Raw genomic sequence first — 12,489 nt, 5'->3', positions numbered from 1 at the left:
TGTGAAAGAATGTTTTACGTGAGGCTTTTGCCCAGGATTAAACGACATGTATGTAAATTCATTCTTGCTAATTCAACCTTTGCATCCATCCTTGGCTATAATTGTTATATTACCTCTTTGAAAACCTTTTATTCAGCATAATTTATTCAGTATTTTTAGGATAGTGTTACACGCAGTTGAAGGTTCACGTGAATGTACTTCACCTGTTTACACTGTCCCATGAAGCTCATGGAAGCCTTCAACTGCGCAACTCTGCTATGTTATGCTGACTATTAACGTTTTTGTTTTTCTCTTTTGTCTTGCATGCACCATGGGGTCACCGGTCACGGGATGGGTGTATCGTCTACGCCGTGACGAGCTGGTTCAAATCCTCTCCGAGGAGGGCGTTTCCTTCGAGGAGGGCGCTACTGTTGCTGTTTTGAGGAGCCTACTCGTCCAGCATGTTCGTAACTCCTGGGAATCAGCTGATGAGGTACCGTCTCGGCAGTTCCCACCCCCTTCTGGCCCCGCCTTGAACTCAAAATTTAATACAAAAATATTTTTTTCTAACCTTAAGCTTCTTCCTCGGCTTGATAGCTGCGAGCCACGAGCTGTTTTGGATTTTTTATGTGCGGCATCACGTCTTGAAGGGCTGAAATTAGTTAGTGAGGCAGAATTGTTAAAGGCCCTGCTGAGTCTTTGTGGAGCCGCATTTTTGCAATTACTTACTGACGCAATTACTCAGAATCTTTCTTTTGCTCAGTTCAAAAGCTCAGTTTTGCAATTTGCCTGTCCTCCACGTGTGCTTGAGAGCTGTAAACGAGACTTAGTATTTAGGTTTCAATTGCCTAACGAGCCCACTCTTCAGTTCATTAATTCCGTGGCCAATTATGCGGCCGTTCTTAATTTAAATCTCACGGAAACTGAGTTAGTACAAACTATATTAGGGAATGTCTCTCCGCTTGTGCTTCAACATAGCGCCATGCTTAGTCCTCCCACAACTTTGAATGCTTTACGCAAGTGGAGCTCTGAAGTGGAGAATCGCTTGCTCGCTGTTAGAAAATATAAGGAGGAATTCCCCATTTCATCTACATCGCGGTTTTATAAGCCTAAAAACTTAGAATTTCAGCCTGCTGTGAATGTTTATTCTCAGTCTGCTCGTGCTACGCGCGCGCCGCAGCTCGTTGATTGTGCGGTTAGTGTAACCGAGCCCCTTGTCGGCTCCGGCCGCGCTACCGACAGGCGCCCCCCTCCCACTAATGCGCCCGGCCTTAAGGCCAGCCGGTCTAGGTGTGCCAACTGCGGAAAGTTCGGTCACGCGGTGTCTGAGTGCACGCAGCCCGCTGTGAGCCGTGATTTACGCAAATGCTTTAGGTGCAACCGCGCAGGGCACTATAGGGATCAGTGTCCGGGAAACGGGCCCCGATCAGGGCGTATGAGCGGTCGCCGCGATCGTCGTCAGAGAAAAGCCGCCTTTCATAAATTTCACAATTTTGTTCATGTTAATTTGTTTAGTGATATTGTCCCGGCTTTAGTGGATTCCGGAGCCACTCGTTCTTTGTTGAGTGCTGATTTTTTTGATTCTTTATGTAATAAATTACCTGCATTGCAGAGCCGTGTGACTACGTGCCCTGATGTCATTATTTGTGTAGCTAACGAACAGTCATGAACTCACTTCAAGAAATTGTTATTTAGAAACATTGGTTGTATTTGTATACACAGAGAAATGTGTTGAACTTACTTCAAGAAATCATCAGTTAGATATCAAGAAATTGTTATTTAGAAACATTGTTTGTATTTGTACACACATAGAATTGTGTTGACTTGACATTTGAGTTACTTCAAGAGTGTTGTGACCGGACCTGCAGTTCCTCGCGTCCTTGTGACTTGGTTGGCGAGGCTCGCGGTTGCGTTCGTCAAGGGTGGGGGAGTTGAAGTGGTCGGTGCGCGTCACTTGAACTTCGCGCCGCGCGGCGGACTTCGGCGCTCCTTCCCTTCCTACCTTCCCCCCCCTATCTGCGTCCAGTGCTGTGTTTTGTCTTCCCCTCGTGAGGTGTCCGCGCATGCGCGTGGCGCCCTCTTGCTTAATTAAAACTAGGTGTAATGCCTTGAAGGCAATTCTTGTTCGTTAGCAGTCAGTCGGTGCTGGTCGTGAATTAAGCATGTAGTCTGATACTTGCTTTAGAGAGAGTGTGTGACAGCGGGGAGAATGCACGTAAGTGTTGTAAGGTGGTGACCCTTACAGTAATGTAAACGGTACTTGGTAATAGCTGTATTATAAATTCCATTTCGGCGTCACCGTCTAAATTCAATTTGGCATTTATTGTTTTCCTTGATCGTTTTTGTATTAATACCATGCATAGTTTGTTTGACGTCTCTCCCCGTCTGGTCTACAGTCTTCGTTAGGACTTGTTTTTTCGTAATGAATTTAATGTATTAATATGTAAATTTTCCTTTTATATCATGCCTTATCATGCTTTACAGTAAGCTTATACCGCCTAGTGTAGGTTAGGCCGCGGTCGCCTGCATGTTCATTTGACGTTTTTGTATTCTCTAATGAGGCATGTTAGTGTTCTTTATCCTTGTGTGTAAGCGTTAATACTTAATTGTAAAATTTCTTATCAAGTTAATATTATGTATTCAATCAAGCATTTAATCCTAAAGAAAACATGGATATGTGTTCACGTATTTTGCCGTAGCATTTGTACCGCTAATTTTTCTTGCTATCAGTATTATTAAAAACCCAGTATTACTCTTGTATGTGAAAGAATGTTTTACGTGAGGCTTTTGCCCAGGATTAAACGACATGTATGTAAATTCATTCTTGCTAATTCAACCTTTGCATCCATCCTTGGCTATAATTGTTATATTACCTCTTTGAAAACCTTTTATTCAGCATAATTTATTCAGTATTTTTAGGATAGTGTTACACGCAGTTGAAGGTTCACGTGAATGTACTTCACCTGTTTACACTGTCCCATGAAGCTCATGGAAGCCTTCACCATAAATGACCTTACACTGAACAGACCAAAAATCATATGTATATTTTGGCCAAAGCATATTTGTTAAATTAATAGAACTGGTTGTGTTGCCAATCTTACTTTCTCTAAAACAGTGGTTCCCAAACTTTTCGAGCTGGCGCCCCACCTTTCCTTATAGGAATACCTCCACGGTCTATCGGTCCATGGTGGAGTAAAAAACCTTATTTGTATCGTATCCCTTCCTTATGTATACATAATTTACCAACAAATATTGCAAATATATACATGTATATGTTTTTTTAAAGATACAGATTGATTATTTATAAACAATTTGTGTTCTGATTTTAAAATTGTTGACAAATAATAAGCACTTTGTAGCAAAACAGTTATTTATTTAACAATAGATACGTGTTTGCACACAATTCGATTTGTTTCGATTTTTCTTATTTTTTCTGGTTGTTTATTCGATGGTTTCTGATAGTTATAGGATTGAGTCGCGACCCACCTGTAACCCTTCCGCGACCCACCGTTTGGGAATAACTTAGATTTGTTTTAAATAAAATGTAAACAGTTACTCACTTTGCCGGATAGCTTTCTTCATGCACTCCGGAAGTTATTTCGTTTTCAATCAGTGCTTGATGGCTGCAGTGAATTCTTGATAGGCTCTGGTTTTCCAATTCTTCATTGACATTGTTTTGTTTAGGTATAGTTTTTTTCCTGTGAATAAATTGATAATTCAGTGCCAAATTAAAAAAATGTACACATACACATTTTAAAGGTTAATACTACAATGTTAATACAAACACATATTATATGCTTCGACTGTGAGGAGCCAGATTTTGTTTCCCCCCTCCCCCTTCTCAACAGGGAGCTCAGCCTGTCAAAACTGATAACTTATGGATGCATTACATATCATAAACATACATATTTAACCTATATATTTTAAATAAACTTTTCAATATGCTACTGTTCATCTAAGATAATTCAACATTATGGTGGGGAAGGTGTTGTAGGTGAGAGATCACAAGGTAAGTTTCGACTACGCAGGCTAATGAACGCCATCTGTATTTTGTATGACATATTACAAAACAAACTGACCTTTGACTCCAGTATGCTTTGAGATGAGTAGCTTTATTTTTCTTTCTTGTTGCAGAAATATAAAGATGATTCTTCTTTCCTTTCCTCCAGTTTCTCTTCTCATCCATTCTTGAAAAAGAAATCGTGCATATAATAGTATTTCTCGATGCTGTTACAAAGTCAAATATCGATTCAACAAGGGGTAAAAATAACAGTCGCTCAACTTTTTTCGCTTACAGATAACCTCCACTTGGCTCCGAATATGCCTTACTGAGTCTTCTCGCCGCGCGATGTGGTGGGCGTAGAATGGTTGAGGTTTGCTCTGGGAATAACTTCCTGAATCCTAGAATTTATTACTTCCCGACCAGGCGGCCTCAGCTGTAGACACATATGCTTATCGCGATATCCGATACCCCGACGCGCTGATAAGGCGACCGAGCAGCCGTCAGACGAACTTCCCCTCCGCTGCCTTCACAGCAGCCGCTAGCCCCACTCCTCGGCTCCAGTCGCCGGCTGAAGAATACGCCGCGCGAGGGAGACACTTCCCGGCAGAATAAATGTGCGGAAAACCATTTTGTCGTAGAAGAATTCTGGGAGTTTTTCAGCGGTGACCTATGTATTTTTTTACACCATTTTAATCAACGATTAATACTCTATCGTTGTGTGTATCTACTTTTTTTGTATGCATTACACACGATACATAAAACAGCTGCGTAAAACCACATATTCGGTAATATTTTTACCTATGTTACGAATTTTAAAAAGCATTATAAAAATTATAGATCGACCCATTCATCCTTTCCTTCTACACACAAAAAAACATGACAGTTTATCTGTAATGGGAAGCTGCAAATTCTTCTTAACAAAAGGCCCTACAATCACGCCCTGAAGACTGTCTGTATAGGCCTCTTAAAATTATTCTGAAGCCCGCATGTGCGTCCAGGGCGGGCCCTTCAAGGCCCGAGCGCGGATCTGACCAACGCGGAACGGCACGATGCCGTCCGAGAGCCGACCACGCCAGCTGTTAGGCGACACCCGGCAGGTGAGCGGGCAAGGTGGTAACCGATACTTGTTTGTCTACCTTCGGCGGCGTCAACTCGGCATCGGGAGTTGCGCAACTGACCGACCGACCTTCGGATCCAGTTCTGGAGGCGGTCGTCGCCGCGGTCATGTGACAGGCGCGGTCGCGAGGGAGGCGCGCGCACGGCATTTTCTACATCACTCGGAATGTAACATTTCTGCTAGAAACCGCACTTTCCCTCTGTTCAACATCAGTGAAACTTCTTTACACCCGATACTAATTAGTGCGTAACGAAAACTGCAACGTTCAGGATTGGTATTGGGGAGCTCGATGGACAGGGGGAGTGGTGGTGGTGGTCGTGGTTGTAATGGTGGTGGTGGTGGTGGTGGGGATAACGAATAAAGTAGAGCGTCTGACTACTGTAAAACTCTTCGTAGGTTTATTCGTAGCCATGATTGTTACAATTACTACTTGTAAACCTCCACTGTGTACAAATTACTCGCCGAAAACACGGATGGCGGCAGCAACAGCGCTCGACTGCTCACTCGCATACTTTAGATCTCGTATGCTTCTCACTCTCGTACTTACTCAATATCTTGATTATATATTTTTTAAAAAATAAGTATTCATTTTTTATGTATGTGCCTTGCAGCACCTGCAAAAATGTCTAGCTTTATCATGAACAGAGCGTCACAGTTGATCAATAATGCTTTAAACGATTTGGTTCAGAGCATAAAGCATTCAGAGCATAAAGCAAGGAAAATAAAGAGTGGCAACTCAATGCTATTAAAAAAATTATTATTTTCTTTTGATATCCGGGAACAGTGCGGTATTTAAAGGCAATCTAACAATCTAAAATTCCTTAACTAATTAAAACCCGAATAACCGCAAAGCATGGGTGTTTAAAATCATAACCAGTTTCTAGCGCAAAAAATACACACGTGCACACGTCTACTAACCTTGCCTTTGACACAGAATATTTACGGTCTGAAAAACAACTCTCAAAAACGTACAAATAATGTGATAAACTTTTATTACATTATTAATAGTGTTATTGTGTTTAATAAACTTATAAACTATTTTGTATTGCATTGCTACCAAAATAATTCAACATTGTCAAAAAATATTCCAAAAGATAATGAAAAAAAAATCCATATGTATTTTTTCGCCTGGAGCGGGGTCTACATGGATGGAATGAGGCTGAAACTCGTCAGATATTGCCATTATATTCAATACACCCCTCTGGTAAGAATGTTTATAAAGTAACATTTTAATATAAGTTATGTTTGAGAAATTTCTATGTTTTCCTGGTACTGAAAACTTAATTTTTGATGTTGTGATTTCTGAAGCGCACAGTTTTTTTAGTGGCCATATTCCGCCTATATAGATGCGCCCTCCTGGGTTCAGAGTCAGCTACAAGCTTGACGGTGCATTTGTGTTAAATCTGATCTAGTATCCAACAATCGATACATTTTAACAACTTTAAAATATTGTGATGTATTGAAAAGCAGTCGGGCAGTAGTGCAAACCCAAATTAACAACTGATATCAAGAAAGATATTTAACGGGAGAAAATCGACATGCAGTTTACCGACTGAGGCAGCGTCTACATGGATGGAATGGAGCCAACAGCCCTACCCGAAGGACAGACCTGTCGTTCCGGCCAGCCAGGAGGATGCGTGAGGCGAGGTGAGATAGGGTATGGAGCCGCGACGAATGAATTGGTGGGGGGAAACAGGAGCATCACGTGAAAACCCACACGCCTCGCTGGGAATTGAACCTGGATCGCCTAGGTGGGGGACAGTGGTCTTCCCACTCAACCATCGCTCCTCTTGTATTTTATCTCATTTATATTTAATATTGAACCAAAATACTGTGGTTTTGGCAAGTTTGTGGTAGTATTGAAATTATCTTTGTAGTATATCTACTTCGAACTCTTACTTTGTATTTAAATATTTTTTGTGTTGCACAAGATTTTAGTTCATCATGCGTATGCAAAAGATTAATGTTTAAAAATTTGCGCGTGTAATTATGTACGCGCGTTAGAAGTTAGCTTGTCGTAATACAAAAACTAGTTTTGCATGACAATAATTAATATAAATTAATTAATAAGAGAATTGGAGTGATATTATAAATACAGTTAGCAAATTATATGTTAAATTAAATTTTAAAAATTAAATAAATACTCAGAACTCAATAATATAAACACCCATATAAAATTATTTAATTTAGTATAATAATCGAGATAAAATCCAATGAATAATGAAAATCAATAAAATGGTGAATCAGAATGTATATTCTTATACATTGATTTGAATTATTTATTTTATAATAATGTTATCATTTATAATGCAAAAAAATTATACTTACGGGAACATAATCTGACATATATCACTTGAAAAGTTAATAAACACAATTTCTATCACTAATATTCACAATAAATGTTTTTTATTATATGGACCTGTATTCAATATAAATCACTGAAGTATAAGATTTGAAACACACATAATTTTTATTTCTAAGTAGCTATTTTTCATCCTGTGAAAATTTCGTAGCATGGTGCGCGCGCATCGTAAAAATTCACTCTGATTTTTTTTTTCATAACGCGCCAAAGAAGTATGAAGCTAGGAAAGCGAGCCACGGCGGTCCCCGGCTGGGCACACGGCCCTCGTGGACGACGAGGGGGAGGGGGAGGGGGAGGGGAGGGGGCCGCTGAGTCATAGTCTCCCCCGCGCGGCACGTGGCGACAACAGGTGCCGGCGCCGCCGCGCATGCGCGCTGCCGGTCACATCCGCGCGCACGGCGAGGGCTGGGGGAGCGTTTACTCGCTCGGCAACTCGCACGCAGGTTTACAGTCAAGTCGTCCTTCACACAGCCTTTATTTATGAAGTTATACTTATTTGGGCGCGGTACGCAAAAAATTAAAAGAGTGTATTTTTACGATGCGCGCGCACCATGCAAAAACTTTTTTTCCCCAAGATGAAAAAAAAAAGAGCTACAAACAAATACTTAAGTGATTTATATTGATTAACTGGTTCATATAATTAATAACATTTATTTATAGTGAATATTAGTGATGGTATGCGTGTTCAAACTTTTCTTATACGAGGTTATGTTTCCGTATTGCATCATAAATGATTACAGTATTATTAAATAAATATATAAATTCATCTCAATTATTTTACCAAATTATAAAATTAATTCTATACATGTGCTTATATAAATATTGAATATTGAGTATTAAAATTTATTAATCATACTGAATTTATACTTTACAACCCTACATCACTCAAGTCCTTTATTTTATTTATATTAATGCAAAATTGAAGTTAATTTTTTTTTTGTGGCAAGTAAGTATAACTACTAACACTCGTACATAAGTAAGCGCGCCAATTTTTTTTCCCCCCATCAAATCAAACAGTGGCAATATTCAAAGGTTGACTGCTCTCTGGAAGGTGCGGCAAGCATCCGGCCGGTGATGGTCAATGAGCTAACGTCTCTTATCAGTCAGTATGCGGGCTTTAACGTGATCCGACCTGAGCCGTCCGGGAACCCGACGACAGCGATGAGTCGTCCACCCTCCGGGTGAAGGCGTCATCGTGGGTTCGACGAGGCCTGCGTTCCTTCGGCCGAGGAGCAAGCCCACTGCGGCGCTTCGGAGCCAGACGATACCAAGTCACGGCTGGCCGACTTTACTGGCACCTTTCCTCGGTGCTGCTTTGTTACCATCAACCTCCACATGCGTGGGGCCGCAGCGTCGACCAGAAGTGGAGGCAGGGTGGAACAATCCCTGGGGCCCGGACACCTGTCGTGTGAGAGTGTGAATGAGTGTGCGAGAGTGTGAGTTAGGATGAGTGAGTGTGTGAGTGAGAGTGAGTGAGATAGAGTGAGTGTGTGTGAGTGTGTGAGTGTGTGAGTGCGTGAGAGAGAGTGAGAGAGAGTAAGAGTGAGTGAGAGTGAGTGAGTGAGTGTGAGTGTGTGAGAGTGTGTGTGTGAGAGTGAGTGTGTGAGAGTGTGTGTGTGAGAGTGAGTGTGTGAGAGTGAGTGAGTGAGAGTGAGTGAATGAGTGAGAGTGAGTGAATGAGAGAGTGAGTGTGTGAATGAGTGTGTGTGTATATATATATATAAACACACAAAACAGCTAACCCTGATAGCAGTACGAAATGATCAGTTGCCAAAATGACAAGTCAAGCAATACGCACAGTTCAAATTTACAGTTATAGCCTCCGTAACGTGTAGTCGTTTTATTATTTTTTATATATTGTGGAATTTGAAAATTTTTTATATCGAGTAATGGGGGGACGGTCCAACCAAATTATTTGCCGCCAGACGTTGGGTTTCTCTTGACGGCCGCGTGAAGCCGGTAAGGAAAGTATGATAAACTTCCTCCAAATACCCACACGTACATATAGTTTTAATTGGATTGACGTTTTGGCTGGCTCAACGAAAGTTTTTTTGGACTTGAGCTCTTACGACGCTCGTTAAAAGCTTTAGACATTCTTGAGTGATTTGCGATGTTACGGTTAGATAGAAAGAAAACTTAACTTTTTAGAAATAATATGCCAACAAAAAACTTCAAATTTGCGACTTAGGCTCGTTTGCCTCCGAGGTACAGAATTGTTCCTTCCACTTCGCACCTAGCTGCGCGCAGCCTGCTAGGCTGTGACGGCACAGGCAGCGAATACAGGAGGTAGAGAGTAGAGAGGGCTTCAAGCCTTGTGGTATAAGCAAGCTTCAGCGCACATTTAAACAAGAAGGAACTTCATTAAGAAAAATTAAAACCCTAATTAGGTTGGGCTACTTAACCCTTTGCACATGAAACGCATGAAAATTGTATATTGTCGCTACATAATTTTAATTCGAAAATTCCTTGTGTTTTCCACGTTTTACAAAAAAAAAAAATCCTTCAAACTTTTCCATGTCTTAAAATATTCTTCTCTGAAGTGAATCAACCACAAAAACTGCCAAAAATTTATACACCAAGTTTAACATCTATATTAAATTCCCCCTTTAATTTGTAGGCGATAATAAAATAACAAGCAACACACCATTAAATGTTCTGAGTGTAACAGTTTACTTTTAAATCAAGGCGACGCAGTAAACTGAAATAGACGAGTAAAATCATAGCAATAAAGTGACAATTATATTATGTATAGCGATTGGATCAGTTTTGTTTTGTAATATGTTACAGTATGTTGAACGTAGCCTACATGACACTGTTTTCAAGTTCACCGTTCAACATAAAAAAATCCTCTATTCAATTACGTAGTTCCCTGGGCTCGTAAGTTTTCCCTTTTTGGCTTTTATGTTCTCTGGAATTTAGTGTGTAACGTATTTTACCAGTTAAAAATGAATAGAAGCCTGAATGAAGGAACCATATTTTTGGTGCTTTGTACAAAAACGTGGTTTGCATTACCCAAAATATTCCAAATTAACTAAATCAAAAATTTTATGTCATTTCTAAAGAAAAATCGAATAAAGAAATATTTTTCCTAAGTATGTACACCACTCCTAAAAAAAAGTACAATGTGCTCCACTAAACTTGTACAATATTTTATGAAGAAACCAAATGTATTTTTTCTGGTTTATTAAAATTATGTTTTAGGTTAGGTACACTTGTTTAAAAAAAATGTTTTGGTAATGTGCTACTCTTAAATGTGCAGTTTTTAAGCAATTTTCCCCATTTTGCACTGGACCAAGAAGCTTGTATTAGTACAACTTTAGTTGAAAGTTCACATTGTTTCTTTTTATAATAATACAATTGTATTTTAAGGTGAAATATTAAAATAAAGTAAGCAAGCGAATGTGCATGTGATGCGAAACTATACTATTACAAAACACAAATTTGATTTTAAAGACATTAATTATAAAGCAGCTAAAATATGGGTATTACAATAAGTAGCAGTTTTGCTCAGTTTTATAAATGATCTGTAATTTTGTAAATAACGTTTAAATATTTTGATGCGGCTGATTAAATTAGCCTGAATAAAGTACGTACAAAAACCGAACATGTCTGCTCGCACTGTTCGATCCGAGATCGTCATGGTTTTGCTCGAACCATGTTCGAACTAGTATCCGACTAGATCACGCTCTTACTGTAATTTATTGTATAACTGGACATTAGCTGCGCTTTACTGGCTGCGATCAATGAAAATCCTCGTTATAAACTTGACAGCACCGAAACCTATTAAAAATATATATACTCTAACAGACAGATAAGTACAAGTGGAATAAAATAATGAATGTGTCCAGAAAAATCCGGGTATTTTTTATGTGTTTCACGGGCTAAAAAAAAATGATATTTACATTTTAAGAACAAATTTTTATGTTTGCACTACTTACTAAACACTACCATAGTCAAACCTAATAACGAATTATTCACTACCGTGACAAAACTGTTTACGCAGTAAAAATAACCTTGAAAAGTGTGCATAAACTGATTTTTATTACGTCACACCCCTAAGCACCATCGCAGACGGAAATTATCCCAACGTCCAAAACACGAAACTCTGCTCAAAAATATTTGGCACAACTACAGTGCAACAAGCATAGGGTGAATTCAGAATGCAATATAAATGACATAATTAGTGGAATATCGTTCCAGGATTAGCTTTTGTCCATTTATTTGAATTCTCCGGCTTGACAAGTATTTCCCCGGCTATTCCCTCATATTTCCCAAAATTCAAAATGACCCTAAAATTCCAGGTTTCCCATATTTCCATGATGCTGGCTGCAAACCTTAATAATAACTGTAGCAGTAAAAAAAAATATTTAAACGCCTTGTTCTTCGAATTCAAATATTTCAAGTGTCAGCATTCGACAAAATTCGTTTCTAATCATATTAGCGCGCGCATTTGGTCAGACGCACAGAACACACTGCACAAAAGCCTCCGAATAAAACACCAGTTACCTTAACAATTATTAAATAAATGCAAATGTATATATGAAGGGTTGTATAATGTCTATAAACTATGGAAAAAGAGCACAATGTGCTGGCGTTCCACTATGTAAACCTATGTAAATATCAATGTACGCAAACATCGCAATAAAAAGCTTTTGAATTTGAATTTGATTTCCATCTTGCAATGAAGTAGTGTCCGTTTTAATTACGTTTAGTTGTGCATTTGATTGATTCGCGATAATGTATACTGCCCGCATCAACACATCCTATGTTGCTACTGAGCAGACTTGCCCACGCCAACCAAGATTTTTGGCATGAAAAGACGCGTGAAAATTTTAAAAGTACTTTAGTAAATTGAAATATAAACCAGCAAATATTATAAAACGATAACCCCTTTATTCATGTATTTACTACAAAATACTTAAGCGTACAACAAACACACTATAACGTACAGATTGTAACATGACATCACATTAAAACCATATTAAGCGTTTACTAACAATAATTTACAATAACAAACACAAGGTACAT

At 39.2% G+C, this 12,489-nt stretch overlaps 1 protein-coding gene across 14 annotated transcripts in view; it reads right to left on the bottom strand.

The window, feature by feature from the left end:
* The window catches only part of LOC134528296 (kinesin light chain), a 247,810-nt gene that overhangs the window by 131,894 nt on the left and 103,427 nt on the right, over positions 1–12,489 (bottom strand). The window contains exons 1-2 of one of the 14 annotated variants that reach the window (XM_063361804.1): positions 4,059–5,732; positions 3,540–3,677 (exon numbers count right to left, since the gene is read on the bottom strand). The exons of 10 other annotated variants lie outside the window; for them this stretch is intronic. In XM_063361804.1, coding sequence (XP_063217874.1) covers positions 3,540–3,677; positions 4,059–4,165 — 245 coding nt within the window. In that variant the 5' untranslated portion in view covers positions 4,166–5,732. Of the gene's footprint in view, positions 1–3,539; positions 3,678–4,058; positions 5,733–12,489 lie in introns of those variants that run through there. 3 more of the 14 variants (XM_063361791.1, XM_063361792.1, XM_063361798.1) reach the window with 3 other exon arrangements.

Source organism: Bacillus rossius, chromosome 1 (assembly GCF_032445375.1).
Source record: "Bacillus rossius redtenbacheri isolate Brsri chromosome 1, Brsri_v3, whole genome shotgun sequence".
In the NCBI taxonomy this organism is placed as follows: Eukaryota; Metazoa; Arthropoda; class Insecta; order Phasmatodea; family Bacillidae; genus Bacillus; species Bacillus rossius.
The sequence above is the reverse complement of the archived record's forward strand: the minus strand, read 5'-3'. Positions and strand labels throughout refer to the sequence as shown.